The sequence below is a fragment of the Marmota marmota genome, unplaced genomic scaffold (genome assembly GCF_001458135.2).
Source record: "Marmota marmota marmota unplaced genomic scaffold, marMar, whole genome shotgun sequence".
Lineage (NCBI taxonomy): Eukaryota > Metazoa > Chordata > Mammalia > Rodentia > Sciuridae > Marmota > Marmota marmota.
In genome coordinates, this window is record NW_025999842.1 from 30,110,769 (window position 1) to 30,138,304 (window position 27,536).

The following is a 27,536-nucleotide window of genomic DNA, read 5'->3' on the forward strand; positions in this document are numbered from 1 at the left end:
GCCTGCTTTATAAACGCTCCATGCCCTTGAATTTCTCTGTACATTTGTACTAAGAGTTGCTTATCACTCAAAATACCTTGTAGCGATTTCTACTTACCCTTCAAAGACCCAGATGAAATGTCACCTTCTAAGTGGAACATTGTGCGACTCTCCCAAGTGGAATTAATTCTTCCCTGCCACATTTTCCCATAGCCCTTTGTGCCTATTGTTTTCATTTCTATCTTAGCACAAATCCTGTAGTCAATAATTAACTTACACAGACCATTTACCTAGCATGTATGAAAACCAGAGTTGGCTCCCAGTCTGAAAAAATAATTGTTTTTCACAAGTATTGCTTCACCTAAAATAAAATCTCAAACTATTACCTCTACCCTGATTGCCTGACTCTACTTTTTAAACTCTTGTTATCTATCATCACCTTGATATTCCAGAGGACCCTCACAGAAAATTTCCAGACGCACAATTTGGAAATCAACCAGAAACTTTTTGCAAGCAAGAAATGAGAAGGTTGAGAATTAAGGTAGTGGAAAGGGAGAATTAAAAGCAGATTGAAAAGATATTTCTGAGGTAAACTGGGAAGGATTTAATGACCCAAAGGATGAAGCTGGAGAGTTGGGTTCTGGGTTGCTAGGACTAGGGTTTATAGTATGGGAGCTTCAGTGGATGGGGGCAGGAAGAAGAAGAAATCAGGTAGAATAGGGTATTTGAGATGATAAAGGCAAACATGTACTTCATATTTTGAGGTTGTGGTCAGGTTGGTTAAAGAGTAAAAGAAAACAAAGCTGGTATTGGATAAAGAAGAGAAAGCCTTTCCTTCTCAGCAGGCGTGATTTACTCAGCCAGCAATCACAGCAAATCAATGCCCTGTTCCACTTCCCTACCACACCAGAATTATCTGCAGGAACTAGGGCAGGTGTGGGCTTGAAACTGCAGCTTTGGACACGGATTTGTTTCTTGAGTGACACCACCATAAATGACACTGTTGCGCTGACTGGCCAGGAACAAGTTGTTACTTACTCTGTGCCTTAATCTTCCTATCTGTAAATCTGGCTAACGTGAAATTCTGAAATTCGGAGAGGTTCAACAAATATTTGTGGAGTGAAAAATGAACAACAGATCGAACAACCTCAGGAAAAGAAGGCACAAGGGCAGGGATTTTGAAAAAAAAAATTAAGGGAAAGCTCATTGGGGGTCCCTCCGTTCCCCAGGACATGAGGTTCCACCTTGCAGTTTTTTGGAAGGTACCTGCTCTAAAGGATGAGGCGACATCTTTCCCCTTGATTCACCTGTTGGGAAACTGGAGCTCCGGCTCCCTAGGCTAGGAGGCACCTAGGTGTGATGTTGCACCTGAGTCCTCCGGTCTCCTAGGCAACCAGAGCCCTGTGGGGTTTGAAGCTGGATCCTGGCTTGCAAAAAGCTGCCTTTCCGCTCTGTGACCTGTACCGGAACGGTACGGGATGGGTCGCTGCCTTTCCCTGCCCACACCAGGCTTGCTGTCCAAAGTCCTACTTGCCAGGACCTGACCCGAGACGAACCCCGGAGGGAGGCGCACCAGGAGGGACCTAGGGGCCTGGAGGGACTGGAGCTCAGAGCTCCAGGGTGCACCTGAAAGCTCGGCGGCAGCAAAACCGCTTCTCCGGAGCCGCCAAGCTGGAGATGGAACTGGAGTTCCACGGGGCCGGGGCCCCGGCCAGGACAGAGCCGAAGACGGTGGGGGTGTCCGCGCGGAGCAGCCGGGCCGCGAACGTGCTGCGCTGGTTCACCACCGTGATCCTGTTTGCCACCTTCCTGGGGCTGGTGAGAGCTGGGGCTGCGACCCTCCCAGGCCCCGCGCGAGCAGGCGCCCTGCAGAGAACGTGGCCTTCCCAGTGGAGTCTCAGCTTTGCCACCCGCGCACTGTGTGACCTCGGGCACTTTTTATTAGTCTGTCCGAGCCTCCGTTTAATTATCTAAAACACGGGCACGTTTCTAATCGTGGAGGGTTACTTTCAAATGCGAAACTGATTACCTAACATGTTTGCCAACTGCAGCAAGCCTTGCCGGGTCTCCCCAGAGCACTGGAAGACCAAAGGGGTTGCCCAGGTCTTTAGCCACAGCCCTTCACACCCCAAATTATTCTGGGATTTCCTCTCCCTGGTGGCCTGACCAAATTTAATCAGCTGCTTAATTGTGCAGAGAAGTAAACAGACCACAGAGGAAAGTCCTTTCCAGATCACACAGCTAGTTCAATGGTAGAGCCAGGAACATGTGTCTTACTCTGCCCACAATCCTATAGAAACCAAGCCTTCAGATCCTCAAAAGTTTTTCTTGGAGCAAAGTGCAAGGCTGGAGGCACCTTTGGTCAAATTCCTGGGCAGCCCCTCAATTCACTATTTGTGGACACTTTCATCCCTTGATCACGGAGACACTGGTGAGCTGGAGAGGGGAGTCCTGTGAGGAGTCACTTCTGGTCACTTGGCATCACAAAGACTCTGAGCCACAGTTGTTTTATGAAATGTTTTAAAGCCGGGAGAGGGAGGGGTGAGAAAGAAATCACTTCAGGTGCACATGAAGTAGTTTGATTACAGCCCAAAGTCAGGCTTCATTTATTGTACCGGAAGCTTTCTTTGGGCCTGTGCACACCCTGATCCTCAGACCTGCTTGGGTAGGACACAGTGCCTCTGTACACAACCAGGTCCTCACTGGGGGACTATTCCTGCTTGGGCTGGAGGCACACTGTCAGTTTGCAGCAGAGTATTGCAGTGAGAATTATTCTTGAAATGTAAATGAATCAGAAATATATTTTTTTTTCTTAAAGGCATTAAGGAATTTCTCCTGAAAGCCAACTATAACTCTTAGTTCTTGCGAAAACCTATTAAAAAGAAAATGTTAGACAAGTCCATTTTAGCAGTTTCTTTGCAGAAAGAAATGATTCAGGAAGCAGGTACTACCTAAATCAGTAAAGGTTCAAAAAGATCCACCTAAGAAGGTGGGCAGGCAGTATCTACAGATACAATAAGGAAATGATATGAAGAAATATCTTGAATGGTTACAGTTCATTCAACCGCCCTGGGTGCACATTTCTGAGCAGTTTGCAGCATGTGTCAGGCTGAATGCTTGCTGCTCGGCAACTTGTTCCAAGAATATACTCTCAAGTTCCAGTGTGGACATATTGAGGAATGTTATCGTTCCTTACACCCAGAGACAGTTTTAGGCCAAATTTAATTTTAGAATTCTTCCCTTTTGGTCAGCCTCTTAATTTTGAGAGATTGACTGAAACCTTGAACACAGACACTTTCTGTTACATCCTAATTAACCAATTTGGTCTAAATGGTTTTAAATTGGAATTCTCAGTTTTAAAGGACGTATTACCAGCTGGGTGTGGTGGCACATTCCAGTCATCCCAAAGACTTGTGAGCCTGAGGCAGGAGAACTGCAAGTTGGAAGCCAGCTGGGGTAACTTTGTCAGATTCTGTCTCAAAATAAAAAGGGCTGATGTAGTTCAATGGTTGAATGTCCTTGGGTTTTGATCTTTTTTTTTATAATTTATTTATTTTTAAAAACTTTTTAGTTGTACTTGGATACAATACCTTTATTTTATTTATTTATTTTTATGTGGTGCTGAGGATTGAATCCAGGGCCTCGAACATGCTAGGCAAGCGCTCTACCACTGAGCCACAACCCCACCCTTGATCTTAAAAATGGGGGGTGGGGAAGGACAAATTAGTTGGATGATTCATTATGCTTTCTTCATGTTTTGGTTTACTGTTTGATGTACATGGAATGGAAGCATAGAAATAGTTGTAATTCTTGAGGGCATACAGCACCTCAGGGTGACTGTGATGATGACTATCCGGAGGATAATATGAAGAAATTTCAAAGTACTCTCCTTAACAGGTGTATCCAAGGACCAAAGACCAAACTGATCAAAATCAAACAATCCAAAATTCATATAATAAAGGGAATTCAATGGTGTCTGAGTCCAACTGGTCACAGTCTTTGTTCAAAGCATGATGGCAATTAAGGAGCATAGTTGATGCAAAATGGCAATCCATATTTCTAAACAGAAAGACAAACTTGGGACAGCCAGGCTTGCCAACAACCATTCAGGATGGCTTCAAACAGCTGCTCTCAAGGTCACATCATATGTTCCTTTCTATTGAGAAGTTTCCTTAAAATATCCTGTGGGCAGTGTCTAGAGAATCAGCAGCAGTATTGTTGGCCATCAGTTTTTTTGTTTTTTTCCTCCATGCTGGGGTTTGAATCCAGCCTCATATATGCTAAGCACATACTCTAAACACTGAACTTCATATAGCCACAGCCCTTAGCCACCTTTTTTTTTTTAAACTTTAAAATTTATATTTCTGCTTTATGAAAACAAATATTATTCAAGTTTAAATTAGTTCAAAATAAAAGAGTTAAATTAAAATATTTTAAAATCATGTTCAGAAATAAAAGATAAGGTGTTGGGGATGTAGCTTAATGGTAGAATACTTGCCTGCCTGCCATGTGTGAGCCCTGGGTTTGATCTCTAGTTCTTTAACTTCCCTGAGGGTGGGCGATGACTCTTTTTTTTTTCTTCTTTTTCTTTTTTTCAAGCTTAAATATTTATTTATTAGAACCTAGTAAGTGATGATTTTAAAAGCAGAATTTTCATCAAATTAACAATTCAGGACCAAAATACATTTAAAAACCCCATAAGTAAAAGATTATAAAAACAGCATGTCTAATACAAACTATAGAATGTCAGAATTTTAAGACATCCATATAGTATGTTATAGAACTAAAATGTTAATACACTCAGAAATATTATTAATTTGTCTAAGATTTCTTAGTTTATAAAATGTCTAGGTTGCCAATTGAAGAAATTTAGCTATGCAAGTAACAGTTACCATTTAAACAAAAATTATTTTTATGACAAAGAAACTTAGATAATTTTATGATATTCATTTGTAAAGATTTTACAATATTAAATAGGAACATTTTTAGGTTTATCTCCCAAAGGATGTACTTCATTTTCCTTTAACTCCCTTTTAAAAATTCTGTGAGCCATCACATCTACTCATTATAGGCCTGCTGATAGCAAAGGCATGAACTATGTACTTTGATATGGTAGAAAAAACAATTTTAGCAAATTATTGCATATTTTCCTGGTCAATAAATAATTTCAAACTGAAAGCTAAGAAATTTTTAAACCTCCACAGTGAACAATTTTTTTTTTTTACTTTGATAAGTTTGAATTTTGACAGAAAACAGTACAGGGGGAGGGTATTTCACATGTGACAGGAAACACTGAAGGGAGAGGGTATTTCGTGGTTCTGGGGAGCAAACTCAGGACTTTGTGCACACTAGCCAAGCACTCTATCACTAAGCTACACCCCCAGCCTGATATTCATGTTTATGTGCAATTAATGGTAGCCCTTTTGAAAAACAGGGTTAACAAACTTATATTTAGTATAATGAAAGGTTTCTATTTTGGGGGACAGAGATAATATTTTAAAATGCTCTGAATCAGAAATAAGGGTTTTCTACCACATTCAACTGAATAATGTCAAAGAAGACAAAATGCATTTAAAAAACAATTTTGTAAATCTAGCAAATATGAGGTTGATGGTTTCTTTCTTGTTTTCATTTGCTCCAATTAGTTACACATGACAGCAGAATGCGTTTGGACTCATTGTACACAAATGGAGCATAACTCTTCATTTCTCTGGTTATACACCATGCAGAGTCACATCATTCATGCAATCCTACATGTATATAGGTTAATAATGTTCATCTCATTCCACCACCATTCCCATCCCCACATCCCCTCCCCTCTCCTCACTCCCCTCTGCCCAATCCAAAATGTCTCCATTCTTCACTTGCCCCACCCCACATTGTGAATCAGTAGGTTGATGGGTTCTTAACTAAAATGAAGTAATCGCCAAGGTTCATTTTTATTACAAACTTTTAAGCTATTTTATCAAAGCCGCTGCAGACCTCACTGTAATCTATTTAGCTGTGCATTAGTGAAAATCTGTTAGAATTCCTTATATAGTAATTCTGAAAAAGTCTATTCAAATAGGATCATTAAACTATTGAAAAAATTTGAAATATGGATTACAGATTCCTTTTAGAGTTAGTTCTTTTTCACAATCTGCCATTTAAATCATCTTCACCAACCTGAATTCTGAAAAAAAAAAATTTAGCCATTACTGACTATAGATAAAGAGTACTAGTATTACTTGAACAAGTAAAGTTCAAAAATATAACATACATCATTCATTCCATAATTTCAAGAACTAAAGTAAAGAATAACTCATATATATGTATTATTGTCTTTGAATCTTATCTCAGATTCCATCAGGCCTCAGCTAAAAGTTAACATGCCAAAACACATCAGCCCTTGAGTAGGGAGGTGATTCCCTAATGTTTGACATCCAGTTTCCTCTCTTTTACGTAACTCTTCTAGGCATAATTCCTGAAGAACATGAACTGAGGGGTGACAGAACAAAACACCTGTTGGGCTAACAAGAATATATTAGTGCATAAAAAATTTCCTGCTGAATAACTGTTCTTACTGTGGTCATGCTATGTGCAACATAAAACCTATACCATTTTCTTCTGTTTGTCTACTTGTGGAAAAAAATTAGCCTGAATAAAATGTGAAATATATATCAGTTGGCTTTAAATGCAAAGATAATCTGTTTTTGGCTCAACTATATCATATCCAAAAGTCTGCTTTGATAATATCATATGAAAAAATTTGCATATGTACTTGGGTACATTTCTTCATTAAAGTTTTTCTTAAATATTTCTCAATGTATCCTTACAACTGATACACTTGATCTTTACAACAGAAGTAAAAAAAATCACACAATAGAAATGATTTTGTTTTATAGCACTTTAGGTTTCCCATTGTTTTGTTTTAGGAGTTAAAGGGCATCACTGAACTGATACATTGCTTTCCATGGTCTGTGGGATCCATTGGAAGCTCTTGTTTTTCATCATTTTGCTCAATTTGTAGAAATCACCGACTCTTATCATTAGTGGCCTGCTTTAATGTTTTGAATTCAGGGTTCATTCTCCAAGTTTGATCCTGGAATTAAATGCTGAGGAGTACTGGAAGGGTTCTGTTTTGAAGTACCAGGGTTTCCATAGTGGTTTACGTGTGAACCTGGAGCCACATTTGGAGAGAGAGGTTGTCTAGTTGGAAGATGGGAGATTGCTTGGTAACTTTCATGCTGAGAAACTAAACAGTGAGCTTCTTTAGAGGATTACAGAGGTTCAGTCCATGGTCAGCTGACTCTAGAGTTCTGGGCTGAAGGTGATGCAGAACATTATGGCAGGAAGCCATGGCTGAGCAAAGCAGCTCAGGATGTAGCTACACAGAAGCAGTGTGATGCCTCTCTCTTACTTCTATCCAAGGCTTTGAGTTCACATCAGGTAAACTGGTAGACAAACTTTTAGGCAAACCTTGCTTAAAGATTACTTGTTTCAGTACTTTTCTTTAGGATCCATGGACTTCCAATTCTTGGAGAATCTAGGGCATATTGTGTATGTGAGCAAAATGTGTGGCTTGGTATGAACTCTGGACAATTGATCAGTTGAGAGAAACCTGCTTGTGGCATGTTTCTTGGAGGAGGGCCTCAGATTGATCATTTCTCTAGTTCTGTTTCCTCATTTTCTCCTCCACAACTTTTACTTCTGTGTTGTCCTTCAGTGCCTCTAAATTCAGATTAAAGTTTTGTGGTGAGAGTCTGAACATGGTAAAATTCAGCAGTGAGGGAAATAGGTAGGAAACCTTGTTCATCCATATTTCTCCAAAGAAAGAGATCACATTCCAAGTTTTCTATACTCAATTTGATGCTTGACATGCTTTTTAAGCAATGCTTCTTTGACAGGCTACTCCTGTACACTCGTGCCGTCGTCATAGTAACACATCATTCTGATGTAAAGTTCTGTTTGAAATGGCTGATCCATCCTTGCACCATGTTCTCAGTAACCATATGACTAATCAAAGTTCATTATGTTTCATTTCCCCTATTATTATGAGGTGACTGATTTGCTGTGGGTTGACATCTTGACCCAGGTCTTTCTTGAGGGTCTGGTCTTACATCATCTAAGAGGAGTGGTACCCACTTGTATTAATTACAATTAGTCCAGTGTTCACTAATTCTCCTGGTGTTGGGCAATTTGCCATATCACTGAAATCACTGGCCTTACTGACCTTGTTGGATTTCTTTGTGTTGAGTTTTCCTGTTTTTATAATTTGGGGAGAAATGAGTGAGGCTGCCACCTCACCAGCTGCCTTAGCCATATTTTACTTATTTAATTAATTTATTTTTTATGTGGTGCTGAGGATTGAACCCAGGGCCTCACACGTGCTACACAAGTGCTCTATTGCTGAGCCACAGTCCCAACCCCTTAGCCACCTCTTAAATGACTATATTGTAGCCAACCAAAATCAGGGAAATTTAAGCTCAGCATTTAGTTTTGTTCAGCACCATACACAAGCCCCCCCACATCAGTGAAAGGCAATCTAAAACTAAGATTTGTTCCACTAAGTGCTTTTTGTTGAACATGTTATCATTCACATTGCAGAGACTGGCTTGTACCCTTCTCAACCCGTGGGGTCTCATTGGCTTCAAGGTCCAAAATTTTTAGCAACTTATGTGATAGCTTCAAATTCCATGTGGTGGGACATGAAGGAAAATAGGCTTTCATAATACTACTGCCAATAATGAGCACCCAGGACCCTATTAGCAACTTTTACTATAGAGATTAACATGTTTATCTCCTTCAAGGTTGGTATAATTTTGAATGTTGACTGCTTTGGCCTCTGATTATGGGAGGTATGGGGAAGCTCTTGAGGAGGTAGGAGTGAGCCAGGTGAATAGCAAGATCCAAACCAGTAAGGAGTCCAAACATAATAGACAAATTCTCCACAGAGCCAGTAAAGGCCCTTAGAGATTGGAAAAGAGGGCCAGCTAATGGCGTCTGGCTAAATTTATTAACTTGCTAAATCTGCAAAGCTATAAACAGGTCCAGTGGGAAATTTTTTGAGTTCCTTTTATGCCACCATGTAAGTGTGCATGATCTCATTTAGTGGCAAGAGACATTACTGGATTTAATGCAGTGACATCATGCAATGTCTTGTGCCAATATAGGTAATCCCCAGGTGTTATTACTCAAAACATATTTTGCAGACATCACCCCAATAAGTTTTCTATATTAGTAGAGATATGTCATGAACTGGAAATATCAGGGTAGTATCTCAAGCAATTATAGAAAGCAAGGAGTAGTGATGTCCAGAATATCAAGGACTGCTTCCCCTCTTCCTTTGTGGTTTCAAGGTGAGTCACTGGGAACACAGGGCAGCACTGGAATAATGGAATTGTTTCCTGATTTGGGGGCATTAGCCCACAAACCCAGTAATTGCTCTGAGTTTTTGATAGAGCATTAGCCTTTGCTAAAGTTATTTACATTATGGTCTGGTGTATTTTCCTGAAAGCAAAAGGAAGGGATTAGTCCAGCAGGTAATAGAGGGAAAAGGGAGAAAAAATAAGTCTTCGGGATGGTGGAGAAGTTTTGATCCTAGATCTTGGGAAAGCTGTCCACATCTAGGATGCCCTCTGCCTCTGGGGAGAAACCTCCTTGGTCAGCTTTACCTTAAGGTCCCCAACAGGTGTCATTGTCAAGAGTCTGGAGGGGTGCCACTGAGTTGAGAGATGTAGATTCAAGACTCAAGGCCTTGAAGATCTGTTGCAGAGAGGAGCATGGCATAGTTTCTTCTAACAGTCATTTCCAAAATATTGTTGTCATTTCCGAACACTCACTCTCCAGGTTCTTAATCATGGAAGTTCTGGTTGTCATCACGTGGTGGGACATGAAGAAAAACAGGCTTTCACAATAATGCATTAAGACCTTGCTCTGTGGAGTCATGTGAGAGTTTATGGAGTGGGAGGTATGTGAGGTTCTATCACTGGGGGATGGGCCTCAGCATCTGCTTCTCAAGGGGTCAGTCTTTGTTTTTCCAGTAGGAATGAATCCAATTGCCATCAACTGGTAATACTAAGGCAATCCAGTCTATTCATTGAAGTTTTGCCTAATGTCATTGTGTCTGTAGCATTTTTTTTTAAAGCTGTCTGACATCTTGTGCAGAGCAATCTGTTCTTCTCTCACTGGAGATTGCTCCAGGAATGCCTTGTACAGAAAACACATTTTCTCGTAACTGTAGCTACTATTACAGCATCAGCCTGTCTCCATGGGAAAGTTTCTATATAACCAGAAAATGTGCACTGAAGGTGACAAGTGAATGAAATCTATCATTTCCAGCATGTATTTCTTATGGCTTTTATTTTCTTACCATAACTATAAACTGGATAAATCCAACATGGGTTATAAGCCAGTTGGACAATTTTAGAATCATTACCCTACTGATGTTTTGTATTAATTTGGATCATTTCATCTCTTCCATGATGAATCTTGGAGTACAGAGATTTTAATCATGGAAGCTGTGAAGACTCAGCAAGGACAAGGCAGCCATCCAAGTGCTTCATGAGTACACGCTTAGCAATGTATATCCTCTTAAGTACCAATTTTGTTTCTACAGTCCAGGTGCATAGCACTGTTTATTAAATAGGTTATGATGGGTAATAAGACTTGTGTCACTCTTATTGGAGTTCATTCAAATTGTATAACTTCACAATTTTAATACTGGTTAAATTAGCAGAAAAATATACAAAGACATTTCCTTATTGTGCTTGATTTTGGGTTAAACATCAGCTTGATGTTTACCAGCCAGTCAGTTTCTTTGTTAAAATTCTGATAACCAAAGGAATCACTTTCCTTCCTTCCTAATTTTCTTTCTTCCTTCTTTTTCTTTTGGTCCTGGGGATTGAACTCAGGGGTGTTTTACCACGGAGCTATATCCCCAGCCATATTTTTAAATTTTTAAATTTGAGACAGGGTCTTGTTATGTTGCTTAGGTTCTCACTAAATTGCAGGTGCTGCCCCCGAACTTGTGATCCTCCTCCTCTGCCTCCCAATTCACTGGGATTATAGGTATGTGCCACTGTGCCTGAGTGATCTTTTTAAATTTTTTTTTAATATTTATTTTTCAGTTGTAGTTGGACACAATACCTTTATTTTATTTATCTCTATGTGGTGCTGAGGATCGAACCCAGGGCCTCACACATGCTAGGCGAGTGCTCTACCGCTGAGCCCCAGCCCCAGCCTTTACTTAAGCAGATAATGCTTTCTGCTGACTACAAAACTCAGTAGCCAAACTTACTAGAAGCTCCCATTGCTTCTCTGTGTCTGATCGGCTTATCACCTTATAGAGTTCCTGGAGGTCCCCAAGCATTCAATTGCCCAGCAACAGTATATCACAGGATCCAGGCGGAATCCTGAACAATGTTCATCTGGGTCAGCAAGGTCTCAACCACTGACTGGCTAGGATGGGGCCTGCCTTGGCCAACTTCACCATACTATTTAGAGCAATCTTTAAAGTGGCTGACCACTTGAACTATCATCCTGACTACAGAGCACCAGAAGGGATTCCAGGCCAAAGTCAGAATCTTGCTCCAGTGCCCAAAGCTCCTTCTCTTGGACAGTCATATCCATTAGGATTCTCACTCCATGAGCAGCAATGCCCCTGTTATTATAGGTTACAGCATTCTTGGGCTAATTTGACTAATTCAGAAAATCTGGAGGAAGAAGCCACATTTCCTGGAGCTATGCTGAGCAATGTCTGCTGGTGATGCTCCCTGATAGTGAGCAAAGCACAGGAAATATCCCTAGCTTTAAGTCATCATGTGTCCAGAGGGCACATTCACAGAGTGGATGTTCTCCCTACTTCAAGTATCCAGTGTTTTATTGGCAAGGAATTTCAAGTCTTAAATAGCAGGTTTCTTTACTGCTTTCCTGGGATCATTCTTCAATACTGCATCAGAATCTGAATTTGCTCAAGTGTGTCAACCAAGGGTGAAGATGTAAGCAGAGTAAAAAGTGTGCAAGGGAACAGTCACCATTTCGGTGGAAGGATAGGACAGGACCAGCTATTGTAAAAGCCAAGGAGCCCTGGAGGTCAGAAGTGCATCATGCTGCATGTGCTGGAGGTGGAGATCAACTTCAGCTTCAAGTCTACTGGTGTAGGTAAACCTTGAGTCTTTTCCCAGATTTTTGTTATAAATTCCTATAGCAAGAGAAGTTGGCAGAAGCAAAAACAGCAGCTTAAATTTCTACATTATCATGTGAATCCAAACTCTGACGAATACAGGGCTGAGCATACTTCCCCTCAGGAATTATTGATGCCAGATTTCCCAACAACAGGAGTGTTATGGCGCTTGCCACAGGATCATTACTACACATCACAGAGAACATTCTCTTCATAAATTCATTTAGAATCTTCTCCATATGGTTCTCGCTTTGTTGTGTAACTTTAAGAACACAGAGCCTCAGGAAATTGCTTCCAACTCTGAAAACATCAGATAAATTTAGGAATGCAGAATGGATGAGAATAGAGAATGGAAGCCTCCGAGAAGTCCTGAGAAAGCAAGTCCTACTTCACTCTGTCTACTATTTTTGACATGTGTTACAACTTTGTCCAGTTTCATTAAGAACAGGGTTAGTGTCCAGTTCCTGTCTGCTATAGCTGGCATCATCTGCCATGGAAGACTGAGTTGAGTTTGGCACCATGACCTGAATAGTGACTCCACGAGCTGGGTCAGAAAAGTGGCAAACTCTGCCCCAGCACCTCCGTCTTCTTCCACTGCCTTCTTGCAGATTTTCCCTCTGCGTCCAGTCAAACCAGGTTTCACACACATCCTGGAATCATCTTAAAGTTAACATGCATCTGCACTTGACAGAATGCAAGAATGTCATTGAACACCAAACTGATAGTGGCTAAGGAAAACAGCAGATAGAACAATTAACTCTGAGAATAACTGGACTTAAAATGGTTATGTTTGAAGATCATATGGAACTTTATTAACCATACTGATGCCATTGACAAGAAAATATGATTATTTCTGTTGCATGCAACAGTTTTTCTGTGTGTGTGTGTGTGTGTGTGTGTGTGTGTGTTACCATCTAGGGGTATCAGGTTTGTTGTTTCCACTCAGTAAAGAATTGAAGAATAGGACACAAAGATAACAACCAAGTAACAGATTTATTGAAAGAGCAAAAGTTATCAGTAACAGACTTCTCCAAAGAGAAGGGGCTCCTGAGCCAGAAGTCCAGTGGGGAAGTTTTGGATTGTTCTCTTTTTAGTCCCTGGAATTTCCTCCTTTTCTTTCTCCTCCCTTCTCCACACTCTTCACACTGTTGTTCATTGGTGTCCCCAATATCCATGCATCTATTTTAGTTTTTCTATTGGATCCCCTGCTTAGGGGCACTAGTGTGGAAGTGTTCATATAATTGGGTCCCCTGCTTGTGTCCACAAGCATTTCCATCAACCGGGAAGTTGACCTCATTGGAAGGCCCTCTCCATACTTCTTTTGTCTGGATCTGCCCCTGACTTTCTTCCTCACCACCTTTCCCTGGCTAGCTATGCCCTTCTACATCTCCCTCGTGTGTGTGTGTGTGTGTGTGTGTGTGTGTGTGTATGTGTGTGTGTGTTTAATAAGAATGGGTCCTTGTTAAGTTGCCCGTGCTGTCCCAAACTCCTGGGCTCCAGTGATTTCCTGCCTCAGCCTTTGGAGTGGCTGGGACTCCGAGCACATGCCTCTGTGCCAGGCTCTTACATGCAACATTTACAATAATAATTAGACCTATGACTGATGGGGCTGGGATTGTGGCTCAGCAGTACGAGTACTCGCCTAGCACATGTGAGGCCCTGGGTTCGATCCTCAGCACCACATATAAATAAATAAAATTAAAGTATTGTGTCCACTTACAATAAAAAAAATTAAAAAGAACTATGATGATATAATACAAGCATTATTAGATTTCTAGGTATTTCATATAGTTTCTGAAACATATCAATAAAATATTCATACAAACATAACTCAGTGAAATTTTAGCATTACTTATTATTTGACACTGCTTCTTATATAATCCAATATATTGAATAAGCCCAATTAGTTCAATATCTCTTTTTATAAAGAGAGAGATCCTTTAGAGATATGCAAGGGCACATCTGGAAAATTAACTTCAGGACAAGAAAAAGACTTAATTCAAAATTTGATTTTGTGAAGTTCTTCAAAAATATCAAAGGAGAGCTGGGTTGTGGCTCAGCGGTAGAGCACTCGCCTAGCATGTGTGAGGCCCTGGGTTCGATCCTCAGCACCACATAAAAATAAATAAAATAAAGGTATTGTGTCCAACTAAAACTGAAAAATAAATATTAAAAAAAATTTAAAAAATCAAAGGTTTAAAACATTTGGTCAAAATAAGATCAGAGATCATCACATTTATTTTATTTATTTATTTTTTTAAAAAACAATTTCTTTTAATATCCATTTTTTTTTAGTTGTGGCACGCTACCGCTGAGCCACAACCCCAGCCCAGATCATCACATTTAATCAAAGTGATATTAACACTTCAAAGACAAATACAGAAAATTACAGTAATTGAAAAACCTTAGTTCTTTTAACAAAAAGAACTCTGTTTTTAAATGATCAGAAACCTAATAAAGAAGCACAAGAAAATAACACAAAGCACAAGATTATCTTGGTAAAACAGATTCTTTGCCGTTTAGGCCAATTACCTTAAATGTGAGAACAATCCTTCACAATTTTCAATTAAGAGTTGACCACACTAATTTGACGCAGGAAGATTGCAAGTTCTAGGCCAGCCTCAGCAACTTAGTGAGACCTCAGCAATTTAGTAAGACCGTGTCTCAAAATAAAATTTAAAAAGGCCTGGCTATGTAGCTCGGAGGTAAAAAGTACCCCTGGGTTCACTCCCCAGCACATAAATAAATAAATAAATAAATAAATAAATAAATAAATAGCTGATCAATACTCAAAAAAAAAAAAAGGTTTTTTTTGGGGGGGGGTGGTTGTTTTCATTTTTGATATTAAAGATTGAACCCAGGGTCACTTTAACACTAAACTACAGTCTCAGACCCACTTTTTGGAAAAAAAAAATAAATTTGACACAGCTAAGTGGCTGTGTCTGGCCTTGTAGCCTTGAATTTGTAATCCTTCTGCCTCTGCCTTCTAAGTCCCAGGCATGTTTCACTGCATGTGGCTAAAACCTTGTTGTTTTGATAGTAAGGACCAGATTCTAGTTTTTGCATTGTAACTTAGATAGTAATAATCAATTTTTAGAAAAACTTCTAAATAATTCCTTTTTTCTAATGTTAGCTTGGTCACACATAGAATTCCTTTCACACAATTCATCTTCCATAAGCCTTCTACAATGTTCTTAGTCACTCATTCTATTAACTTCAGTTTCGTATGTCAATTGGAATTTACATTCCTGCATATCTACCGAACACTGAGAAGCAATCTGTTTTAGTCAGATTTTTCTGCTGCTGTGACATAAAGACCTGACCAGAACAATTGTAGAGGAAGAAAAGTTTAGTTGTGGGCTCACATTTTCAGAGGTCTCAGTCCATGGACAGCAGGCTCCTTTCCTTGGGGCTTGAGGTGAGGCTGAACATCACTGATTGGCAGAAGGAAGCAGCTCACATGACCATCAAGAAGCAGAGAGGGAAACTCCACTCTGCAAATACTACACATACACCCATAGCCATGCTCCCAATGAACCCCTGCTTCCAGTCACCACTCAGTTAATCCCAGAAGGGATTAATGCGCTGATTAGGTTAAAGCTATAACCCAATCATTTCTCCTCCAAACCTTCTTGCATTGTCTCACATGTGAGCTTTTGGAGGACACCGCAAATCCAAACCATAGCACATACCATTGTGAACTCCACTCCAGCAATTGTACAATGGCAAGTCTATAAACTGTAACTTCCAGAATCAAGTGCTGTCTCATAGTGTAATTTGTCCTGGTGGCACAGAACCTGTTAATAACAGTTCCAATATCTTTAGTCTTTGTATCAAAGAAACTGTAGAGGGCGCAAAAATTTAACACAATTCCCTTAGCTTTATTTGTTTTAAATCACCCTGAGAATGAAATTCTTGTTTGTATGGATTTCTCTCACCCCAACTTTCCATTATTGTTTTTTTGTTGGAGGAGCTTCCTGGAAGGAAGGGTGCTGGGGAGGGAAGGGGCATCTCTCCCATGATAGGGAAATGCACTAGAACTCAGTTACATCCCCAGCCCCCAACTGTTCATTCTTGATTTGAAGGAAAAAAAAAAAAAAGCAAATCATTATGATATAGGAAGAACATCTTTTACATGAGAATATTTCGTACATCTGTTTAACTCATTTATTATGAACAATTATGTTTGAATTGCTTGTAAAGATGAGACATCAAACAGCTAACCATCATGTTATACTTGGCAGACAAATTTTGTACTATAGCGATCACTTAACTCATTTTACTTGTAAACCTAAGTAGGAAAAGTTGTGTATCTGTATCATATCGAATACTGAAAACCCTAAAGACACGCCTGTTTTCATTAAACCAACCATATTCTTAGGAATCAAAGATTACTCAAGTCACATAAAATTGAAAAGAATACGGGTTAGTTCTTATTTTTCAAAGGAATACTTCATTTGTATTAGAGTTTATTTTTCTTAAAGCCAATTAAGTGGAGCTCTTTTATGATTTAATTTGCAATTAAAGTATTATAATAGAAAATCTCACACATATATCATATGTAAAGATCTATATCAACATCTAAACAAAACCAGACTTTAACATTTTTCATTTCAACGTTTGCCCACCCACCTGGTATGTATGTATGTATGTCCCTTTCTAAGGAAGCTACACAGACTGTGCTCCTGGTAGCTTTGGAATTTCTTTGAACAAATATGTGGATTTAGAAAATTTTATATAGTTTAATCTCCTGAATATCATATATGTGTAGTTCAGAGGGTGGACCCCCATTGTACCAGCAAAACTGCTGTTTTAGTAACATCAAGTATGAAAATAATATGTTGATAATTTAAATTTCTGACATCTGAATTCTCATGTTAGTTCATGTAGTTATATTTGAAAACATGCAAGTCGATTTCAATAAAAGTTTTAATGTTATTGTTTAATTAACTTTTAATACAGAGGTCTTCTATTTTTTTATTAGAAAGTGCAAGAAAAAAAAAAGAAAAGAAAAAAGAAAAGCCAGAAGAGCTCAATCATTTTTAAAAATTGAGAATTGCCAATCAAGAAAAACCATGGGAATCTATAGCTCTAATCCTAACAGTATTGTCATTTTATATTTTTATTGATTTTGGTTCTGAAAATAATCTCTTCCATGACACTGTAATCCCTTGTTATGGTTTGGATGTGAAGTGTCCCCCAGAGGCCACGTGCTAAAGGCTTGGTTGCCAACCTGTTGTGCTACTGGGAGGGGATGCAAGCTTAGGAGGCGGGGCCTAGTTGGAGCCTCTGAATCGTCAGCAGAGCCTTCCTTTCTCTTGGCTTCCGGGCCATCATGAGGTGAGCAGCTCGGCTCCACCATGCGCTTTCTGCATAATGTTCTGTCTGGCCTCAGGCCTAAATGCATGAAACCAGTGACTCTGGGTGGAAACCTCTGAAACTGTAAGCCAAAATGAATCTTTTCTTCCTTTGATTTCTGTCAGGTATTTTGTCACAGCGATGAAAAGCTGAGTAACATCCCCCATCCCACTTTTTTTTTTTTTTAAGCTGGAAAAAGCCACCACTTAGATGGACATAATTTTAATGATTGTAAGTGGAAAAAAAAGAAAAAAGAAAAAAGCTTTTTTGTCTTTTTAAATTTTAGGGACTGGGTGTCGCTATACTGGGACCCACCTTTCAAGATTTGGCGCGGAATGTAAACAGAAATATCAGCAGTCTTTCACTAATTTTTGTGGGCCGTGCCTCTGGATTTCTGTGTGGCTCTATGATGGGTGGAGTTCTTTTTGACTGTATGAATGATTTTTTACTCATGGGTAAGTAAACGCTGATTTCTGCTTGTTTGTTACTATCATTGCATTTACCACATGGCTCTACATTTGAAAACAGTAGCCTGCAGAGTGAAATGGGTGGGATTTTGGTATCCTCTGTGGACTGTGTTTCCATGGTTCTGCTTTCACCTTGGCAGTTCAGGGGAGTCTGTGCTGGGCCCTGTGGAAACTCAGATCAGCCCTCAGGTGTGTGTGTTAGCAATCCTTAGCCTTCTAGATCTTCACGGTGACTTAGGTACCACTTCACTGTAATTTAGGATCTTTCACTGGTTGTCCAAAAGGCTCTGCTCATCAGGGTGTAGGGCAGATCTCCTAGGGCCACAGACATTAGAAAGAGCTCCTGGAACCTGCCCAGGCTCTATGGACTCCAGATTGAAAATGAGAGAAAAGGGATGGTAAAATGAATTGAGGTAGGCTACATTTTTGTCCCTTCTGCCTCATGTCAGTGATGGCCCCAGAATGTAAATAGATGCCAAAGCTTTTATCATACTCCTTTTTGGATGAATTGACACATTTTTAAAAAATCCAGATTAATGTGATAAAATTCCTCTGGAAGCAAGGAGAATCATTTATTGCTGATAAATACACAAAGAAGCTCTTTTAATTCCAAAGCAGGTTGAAAAAATATATTTCTGCCCATATTTCTCAAAATTATTAGTACATTCCTACTATATTGATTGCATTTTGACTTATTAAACTGTTAACTTCTACTTAAAAATTCTTTAGTTTTTTTTATATGTGAAATATTTAAGTAAATAATTTTTGGCCTTTCTCTTTTGCTATAAAACTTTTTAGTATAATTTATAGTCTCGTTACAACTAGTGCTGAATTATATTCATGTCATAGAAATTTACATTTTGTAGTCTACAAGCCAGATAAGGTTTAAATGAAATAATGTCTTGTAAGAGCTTCTGCAACCCATGATTCATGGGTTCCCATAGGTAAATTCCTGATTACACACTTTTTAAAAAAATATTTTTTAGCTGTAGATGGACACAATATCTTTATTTTTATGTGGTGCTGAGGATTGAACCCAGTGCCTCACACATGTGAGGCAAGCACTCTACCACTGAGCTACAACCCCAACCCACGATTACACACCTTTAATTTGATCTTATTTTGCGCTGGAAGTGATGACCATAATGCATATTCTTTTTTTTTCTTTCTTTCTTTTTATTTGGTTCCAGATATGGAACCCAGGTGCACTTTACCACTGAGCCACATCCCCAGCCCTTTTTATTTTTGTGGTTTGAGACAGGGACTTGCTAAGTTGCTGAGGCTGACTTTGAACTTGCGATCTTCCTGCTTCAGTCTCCTGAGTTGCAGGGATCATAGGCATGTGCCACAGCGCCTGGCTTCACACTGTTTCTAAATAGTTGCTTTTTACCTTTTCTTCTCAGGGATGTCAATGTTAGCTACTACAGTTGGTCTTTACATTATTCCTTTGTGCAAGAGAGCAGTATTACTGATAGTCATGATGTCTGTCCTTGGCACTTCAATAGGTATTCTGGATACAGGTAAGTGAATTCTTCAGTGTCACCTCTGGGAGAGCAGGTGGTATTAAACTATCACTTGCTAATAGAAGGGAGATCAGTAGAGTACAGCAAGTGAATCAGGGGGAGGGAGGAAGGGAAGGAAAGTGAAGGTACTGGGGAACGAGATTGATTAAATTATATCATGTGCATGAACATATATGGCATAAAGAATCCCACTAGTATGTATAATTATAATGAACCAATAAATTAAAAAAAAACTGTCACTTGCAATGCTCTTGAAATGACATGGGCTTTCTGAGTGGGTCATTCAGAATCACTCTTCTATCAATTATTCTTGCTAGTCAGGGTATCAATTTTTGAGCCACCAAATGTAAAGTGAACATAAAGGATTTTGTTCTGTGGGAGATTGTTGATTTATATTATCTAAACAGGGAAGGACACCTTCCTGTGGCTAATTCCAGTACAGAGAAGCAAGCTTTCATTTTGTGATAGATTTTTGTTATTGTAGTATAAGGGATTGATGGTTCACTAGGATAAAACAAGTTTGGAACCCTTATTTGGTGGTGAAAGAAGAGAAGCAGCCATTCAATTTAAACTATACCCTTGTTTTGGAGTGTTTTTGAGTTGAGAGAAACCCGTATTGTATGCTACCTTGGTTTCCTTTCTTTTCCCTCTCAAAGTTTCCTGCCCCGCTGCAGTCGAGTTAATCCATGGGTCATCCAATGACACAGGTGATGTTTATTGAGGGCCAAATCCAGCTTTGAAGGTCCACTTTCCCATTCTAATGTTATCAGATACGGCAAGGAAATATTTTATGTGTCAGGCTTAGTTTGGATGTTAAACTACAGGGTAGAATTATACATTCATCAGAAAATATCTGATCTTTTAAAAAGGAAGCCAAACAATTGATGCTTCCAGTCTTTCACTTTGCAGGTGTCCAGACAGGGTGAATGCAGATGCTGAAAGGTGTTCTTGTTCCGGGTAACGGGCATACTAGAATCCTACAGTATTCGGGTTCCTCAAAGTGTATTTTGCATCTGGTTTATACATAGGTAAATGATGTTCTTGAAGTGACTACCAGTTCCAAGAAAAAGAAAGCTTTAGTAATTGGCTACTATCTGATGGTCATATTTGTCTAGTAAATACATATATATTTTAATTATTTAGAAATAAATAGGTGAATAAGCATTATTTCCCAATACAGTGTTAGCACTGTTTTATGAAAAGCTTTGGTTAATGTGCTTGGAGGTAGTGGTTTATCAGCTTATAGAATTCCAGCATGCATGAGATGTCATACACTTAGCTCTCTGGTGGTATTGGGTTAGAGTTCCTCAATCAGAGAACTGGGTCAGGTGTCATGTTCGATAACTCTGAATATTGCAATGTGCAAGCCACATGATACAGACTCAGCCTTCTTTTCTTAATTACCTTTTTCAGCGTTACTGTGTTTAACATAAATCATTTCCCCATCTTTCGTTGGCAGGTGGTAACATCCTCATTTTGGCTCTTTGGGGGGACAAAGGAGCCCCACACATGCAGTCATTACACTTTGGTTTCGCCTTGGGTGCTTTTCTGGCTCCACTTCTGGCTAAATTGGCACTGGGTACCTCAGTGTCTGCTGAAAACCACACAGAGCCTGCCTTTCAGCCTCCAGCCACCAATGGATCATCTGAAGCTGACTCAGCCCCTCTGTTTGGATTGCCTGATGACATGAATCTATTCTGGGCTTATGCTTTTATTGGTGCTTATATTTTCATAGTGTCTGTCTTCCTGTTTGCTCTGTTTTTTAAGAAAAGCTCAAGGCAGGAAAGAGCAAAAGTATCTGCTCAGGCATATCGAAGAGCTGAATATCACAAGACCCTTCTCTGCCTCCTTTTCTTGTTCTTCTTTTTTTATGTTGGAGCAGAGATAACATATGGCTCCTATATTTTCTCCTTTGCCACCACCTATGCTGGCATGGAAGAAAGTGAAGCCGCTGGGTTGAACTCCATCTTCTGGGGGACCTTTGCAGCCTGCAGGGGCCTGGCGATCTTCTTTGCTGCATGTCTACAGCCGGGCACCATGATTGTGTTGAGCAACATTGGCAGCCTGGCTTCATCTTTATTTCTGGTGCTTTTCAACAAGAATCCACTTTGTCTCTGGATTGCCACTTCGGTGTATGGGGCCTCAATGGCAACCACGTTTCCCAGCGGTATTTCCTGGATTGAGCAGTACACTACCATAAGTGGGAAATCCGCAGCCTTTTTGGTAATTGGTGCAGCCCTGGGAGACATGGCTATTCCTGCTGTAATTGGTGTTGTTGAAGGACAATATCCAGACTTGCCTATTGTTCTGTATTCCTGTTTAGGATCAGCAATATTCACTGCTGTTATATTTCCTGTGCTGTATAAATTAGCCTCCTTGCCTCTGGATCGCCAGCGAAAAGCTAACAGAATGAGTGAGGACAAGAAAGCTGTGCCCTCTATTTCTAGGCTATAAAAATAGAATGAAGAGGGGGATGCATAAAAATGGGATGAAATGGATTTTGAAGTGTTTTGGAGTGAATGACACAATGAGTCATCCTTTAAAAGAGATGTGGAAATATTTTGTTACAACTCGTGGTCAGTCTCCAATCTCTTCCAATCTCTTCAGATGTGCTAACCTTTGCATCTTCTGCAATTAATACTGGTGATTCATCTATGAAGCACCTTGCCAGAAGTTAGGACAAAAAAGGGGCAAACACTTAGGGAAGATGGATTATTTATGTACTGCCCTGAATAATTACCACTTTTGAAAAAGCCAGCCACAGGAGAGCATTCACAGATTTTCAGCATGCTCTGGGGACACTGAAATAGGATGTCTGTTCCATTTGTAGCAAATGCTAAAAAGTTACAAAGTGTTGCATACTTCCCAGAGTCTTCCATAAACTACCAAGTAGTATCTAGTCAGGACACTAGTGTTTGGCATAAAGCTGATTAAGTAATATTTTATGGTCTATACCTTTCAGAACGTGCCAAGAAGCCATTTGTTTGAGAACTTGGGTAATGTCCTAAAAGAGCAAAATGAGGGAGGAATGGATTGGATTTGCTGTGTAAATATCCATGCATCCGTAACCCTGGAAAGTTCAGTAGTTTCATGAAAGAACATCTTTGGTGGAATAAATGCTTTTATTAATTGCTTTACCTTACCTGTAGGGTTAGACCAAAGAATGCTATGGACTCACTTGATTTTTGATTTCCATGAAGAGAACACAGCAGGGCCCAGGAGACCTGGCTCTACACTGAGAGACTTAACATGTCTATCATGTCCTGATCTGTGATTCGAGAAATGAAAATGAAATGATTGCCTAAGAAAATCCATAAATTTCAAAGTTCCTACAACACATCTCCTAAATTAACCCATGTGTCAGTCCATCCTTTGTTTTTAATGAGAAATGAAACAAAAATTTTAAGTATGTGCTACCAATAATGAGTAGGTTCCAATTTAATATACTTAATTTTAATATATTATTTGAATAAATTTTTTGAAGAATAACTTTTTGGTGCTGAATTTAATTGATCCTAAGACATTCATTTTTACCACACTTTTAAAATCTCTGACATCAGGATATACCTTCCAATCAATGATCATTAATATTGTGGCAAAGTTAGTTCCATGTTCCCCCTATACATATATAAATATATAATAATGCTCTATTTTACAATCACTATCTCAGATTCAGTTAAATACAGTAATTCTTTCCATTATGGATATTAAAGAGTTTTGCAGAGTTTTCTTGTGTTTTTGTTTTTGCATTGCTGGGAATTAAAGTCCTGATCTTATGCATGCTAGATAAGCACTCCACCACTAAGCTATCCCTGCTCTGAATTAAAGTTACTTTTATGTGTTAATTTTCTCTCCATTTATGTTAGGGGGGATGTGACAACACTATTTTGATTTCAGAAGCTGTTTCGAAGTTGGCTGCAGTAGAGCTGCGCACAGGGTCTTTCAAGGCCTTTGCCTACCTCCGAAGCTGAGTCTGAGCTAGTTTCAGGATTGGATCTTCACTCATTTTTGAGTAGAAATCACATAATAAGCTCTGCAAACCAGCCATCGAATTTAATTTACAGTGAGGCACAGGGATTGGACTACTTATGTCCCCTGTGTAGGGCTCCCCCTCTCTGAGTTGGAAGTACCTGAGAAACAAGAGTAAAGAGGAGAAGGTGGCTTGGTGTCCAGGCAGCCAGATGAGAAAGGCATATCCCCATGAGCAGGACAAAATTGGTGTGTCTATCTTCTGATAAATGACTAGAATTGATGAGAGATTTTGGTTACTTCTTTCCAAGTTTTATGCTAAATCACATGTGATTTCCATCTGATTGCAGGATGTTTGTTTTCTTGTATCCAACTTCTATAAATTTGCTTTTAAAGAAAAAATTGGTTTCGTTGTCTTAATGAAACACAACACCTTTCTTGACCGCTGCCCATTCACCTTCCATGCCCAACACAACGCTGGTTCACACTAAGAACCTAACAACTTTGGAGAAGGCTGATGGAAAAGTTAACACCAAAGAGCCAGGTGTTACCTTACCCTTAACCTGAGCTTGGCAACCACCTCTGGTCCATTCACAGCTTTCCTCAGGCTGTTGGGTCTTAGGAGCAGTTGTTTAGCTGCCAGGAAACTCATTACCACAGGGATTCTACTGCCCACCTCAACTTTTAGAACACAGAAAATGTAGCCAAGGGAAAGAAGCATGTTAATGAGAATGTGGCAAAAATTGGGAAATGGACACTAGAAAATTTACTGGATTAGACAATCCAAAATGTGAATGGCTATTGTGTTAGTCAGCTTCGTTTTACTATAACAAAAATCTGAGACAATCCACTCAAAGAGAAAAGATTTACTTTGGATCATAGTTTTGGAGTTTCCAGTTCACGACTGCTTTTGGGGGGGAGTAGTGCAGCACATCATGGCTGGAGCATGTGATGGAGTAAAACTGCTCACCCTGTGCCCAGGAAGCAAAAGAGAATGAGAAGGGGGCCAGCATCCCAAAGCTACTTTAAGGCACACAGTTTCTATGACCTAAAGACCTCCCACTAGACTCCATTTCTGAAAGGCTCCGCCACTTCTAATAGCTCTGCTCTGGAGACTGACTCTGTAACACATGGGCCTTTGGGGGACTTTTAAGATCCAAACTATAGTATTTATCCCTAACCCCAAAAGGCTCTTGTCCAACTCACTTTCACCATCTGTCCATTCACCCAATATGAACTTGCAAAAAGTTCCCAAAGAGGACTGTCCCAGTATTGTTCAATATTCCAAGTTCAGAATGTCCTCTGAGAATAAAGGCAAACTCTTAGGTGTGAGCCCTTGTATACATGAAAAAGGAAGTTACATACTTCTACGATACAATGGTGGCACAGTCACAGAGTCAATCTTCCCTCCAAGAGGAATAGAAAGAGGGATTGGATTAAAACGAGACCTGAACCCAGCAGGGAAAACATTACATCCTACAGGTCCATGTCCAGCATACAGGGTACACTGGGGCAGGAAGTGTGCTCCCATGTCCTGGACAGCCCTACCCCTATGGCATTGCTGTTTTAGCCCACATGACCACTTTCTTGGCTGGCTCTATTTAAGGGAAGCCTGCAGCTTCCCTTGGCAGGCATTTCACAATTCTGGCATTGACTTTCCTGTGGTCTCCATTTTAGTTTTGCCTTCATCCCCACAAATCCATGTATTGCCCTCCAAGGAGCTGCTTATAGGGACTGGCACCTGTCACATACTACCCTGCTTCCCAGGGTTTCCTTTGAAATATTGATAGAGGGCTCCATTACCCAATAACTCTCTTATTCTGCTTATCTGAAAAATTAGCACCATGTGCACAAAGCTGAGGTCTATCACCATAGACCCTCCTGATGGGCCCACATAAACCACGACTGCAGTGGCCTCTGAGTGTCCTGCTAGCTGAATACAGGGAAACCAATCCATAGGTACGTTAGGCACCAGCGTTCTTTCCACAAAGGAAAGTTTTTCAAAGAAATTTACACTTCTGCACTTTTGAGCCTGTGAAGCTTGGGGTGGCCTTGCAGATCTCTGAGATGCTCTCAAGTCCTCCTTCTTATAGTTCTGGTCCAAAGCACTTGGCTTCTTATTACCAGTGCTAATGATTGCACTCTCTTTTCTGAAAGTTTATGCATGTTCCTTATCTGGGAAAACTGTGAATTTAATTTAACTTAATTTCACTTCACTTCAGATATCATTTTGTTTTATTTTCAGTTTTGTTTAGTACTATGAATTAAATCTAGTGGTGTCTACCACCAAGTTATATCCCCAGCCCTTTTTATTTTATTTTTTTGAGATAAAGTCTTGCAAAGTTGCTGAGAGTCTTGCTAAGTTGTTGAACTGACCTCGAACTTGCAATCCTCCTGCCTTGGCTCTCCAGTTGCTGGGATTACATGTGTGTACCACTGTGCCTGGCTCAAACTGTGAATTTTAAAAACCTTTCTGCTCTGTTCCTTTTTGAGCCAAATTGTCACTGTAAATTTAGGTATAAGCAGTCAGTAATACCTATATCACTACTTAAATGCTTTGCTGCTATCCAATATCCTCTACCAAGGAAACTAGCCCATCATCTTCAAACTCAACCTCTCACATAGTTTCGGGGCCCGGGCAAAATGCTTCCATTTTTTTCCAACAGTGTAACAAGGATGGCCTTTAGCACTCCTCCTCCTCCTCCTCCTCCTCCTCGTCTNCCTTTCTCTGAAGCTGTTAGTGGGAATTGAAGGTATTTACTCAGCTTGTGCTTAGGGATTTGCATATTAGTAATCTGAGGATTTGTGTTCTTTTTTCATCTATTTCATCTCTTTCTTCTCTTCAGCTGCTCATACTCCCATGCAATTGATCAAACTTCTTAATGAGGTTTTTGGTATCCTCCAGAAATAGAAAAACAGAATGTGCCTAGAAAAAGAGAAATTTCATTTATCAGCTCTAAAAATATACATAAATCCAAAGAATTGGGGTGTTAGGAAGTGTTATCTTGAGAAACTGTGTTTTATGATTTGGGCAAAGTGGATGGAGAAGTGCTGAGACAGAAGAGCAGTGACTACCCAGGGTTGAAAAGCTAAACACCTTGGTCACCTCGAATGTCACCATTTTCCATTCCCATTCACTCCCCTCATTCATTTTTAGAGGTAAAAACTCATCATTGCCAATGTGCTTCCCTTCCTCCCCCTCCTCCTCCTTTTCCTCCTCTCCCTCTCCCTTTTTCCCTTCCTTTTCTCCTCCTCCTCCTCCTCCTCCTCCTCCTTCTTTTTTGTATCAGGGATTGAACTCAGGGGCACCAACACTGAACCACATCCCAGCCCTATTTTGTATTTTATTTAGAGACAGAGTCTCACTAAATTGCTTAGCGCCTCGCTGTTGCTGATGCTGGCTTTGAACTCTTGATCCTCCTGCCTCAGCCTCCTGAGCCACTAGGATTACAAGTGTGTGCCACTGAGCCTGGCTAGCACTATTCTTAATAGAGTCCACATTTCCATTGAATATCTCAGGAGCTTCATCTTTACTGTCCACATTCTTCTTAGCTTTCTGGTTTTCTGAGTCACCAGAGTCACCCATTAACCTCTGCTTATAGCACTCTGGCTTTCTGTATAAAAAAAATTTCAGACTCCTGTACATCCCCAGGCATACAGTAATGACAGAGACCCAACTTCTTGGCACACATTTCCTGTGCTAAACAGTTTCTATTACTGTATCCAGAAATAAGAAACTTATAAAGAGAAAAGGTTTCTTTTGGTTCACTGTTTTGAAGATTCCAGTCCATGATTAGTCGGCCACATTTTGTGTGAGCTTGTCACAGAGCAGGACATCATGGTGGGAGTATATGGCAGATTCAAACTACTCACCTCAAAAACAGGAAACAAAAGGGTGTGAAAAGGGGGCTGGTGTCCCACAGTCCACTCTTCAATGTGACACTCCTAATGAACTGGCATAACTGGGACTCTGTGCCCATTAAACAATTACTCCCCATTTTACCCACTCACCTGCCTTTGGCAACTACCCTCCTCCTTTCACTGTCTATGACTTGCCTACTCTGCGTGCCTCATACA

At 40.0% G+C, this 27,536-nt stretch overlaps 1 protein-coding gene and 2 pseudogenes across 2 annotated transcripts in view; 1 reads left to right on the plus strand and 2 right to left on the minus strand.

Annotated features, from left to right (window-relative positions):
- The first annotated feature begins 1,536 nt into the window (after positions 1–1,536).
- LOC107154578 (sodium-dependent glucose transporter 1B-like) overlaps positions 1,537–27,536 on the plus strand; it is a 64,326-nt gene continuing 38,326 nt past the window's right edge. Inside the window, exons 1-4 of one of the 2 annotated variants that reach the window (XM_015500200.2) lie at positions 1,537–1,797; positions 17,787–17,955; positions 19,371–19,487; positions 20,950–23,217. In XM_015500200.2, the coding sequence (XP_015355686.1) occupies positions 1,657–1,797; positions 17,787–17,955; positions 19,371–19,487; positions 20,950–21,944 (1,422 nt within the window). In that variant the 5' untranslated portion in view covers positions 1,537–1,656 and the 3' untranslated portion in view covers positions 21,945–23,217. Of the gene's footprint in view, positions 1,798–17,786; positions 17,956–19,370; positions 19,488–20,949; positions 23,218–27,536 lie in introns of those variants that run through there. The other variant, XM_048789077.1, reaches the window with a different exon arrangement.
- LOC107154610 lies at positions 7,443–9,656 on the minus strand (annotated as a pseudogene).
- Positions 11,120–12,663, minus strand: LOC107154600 (annotated as a pseudogene).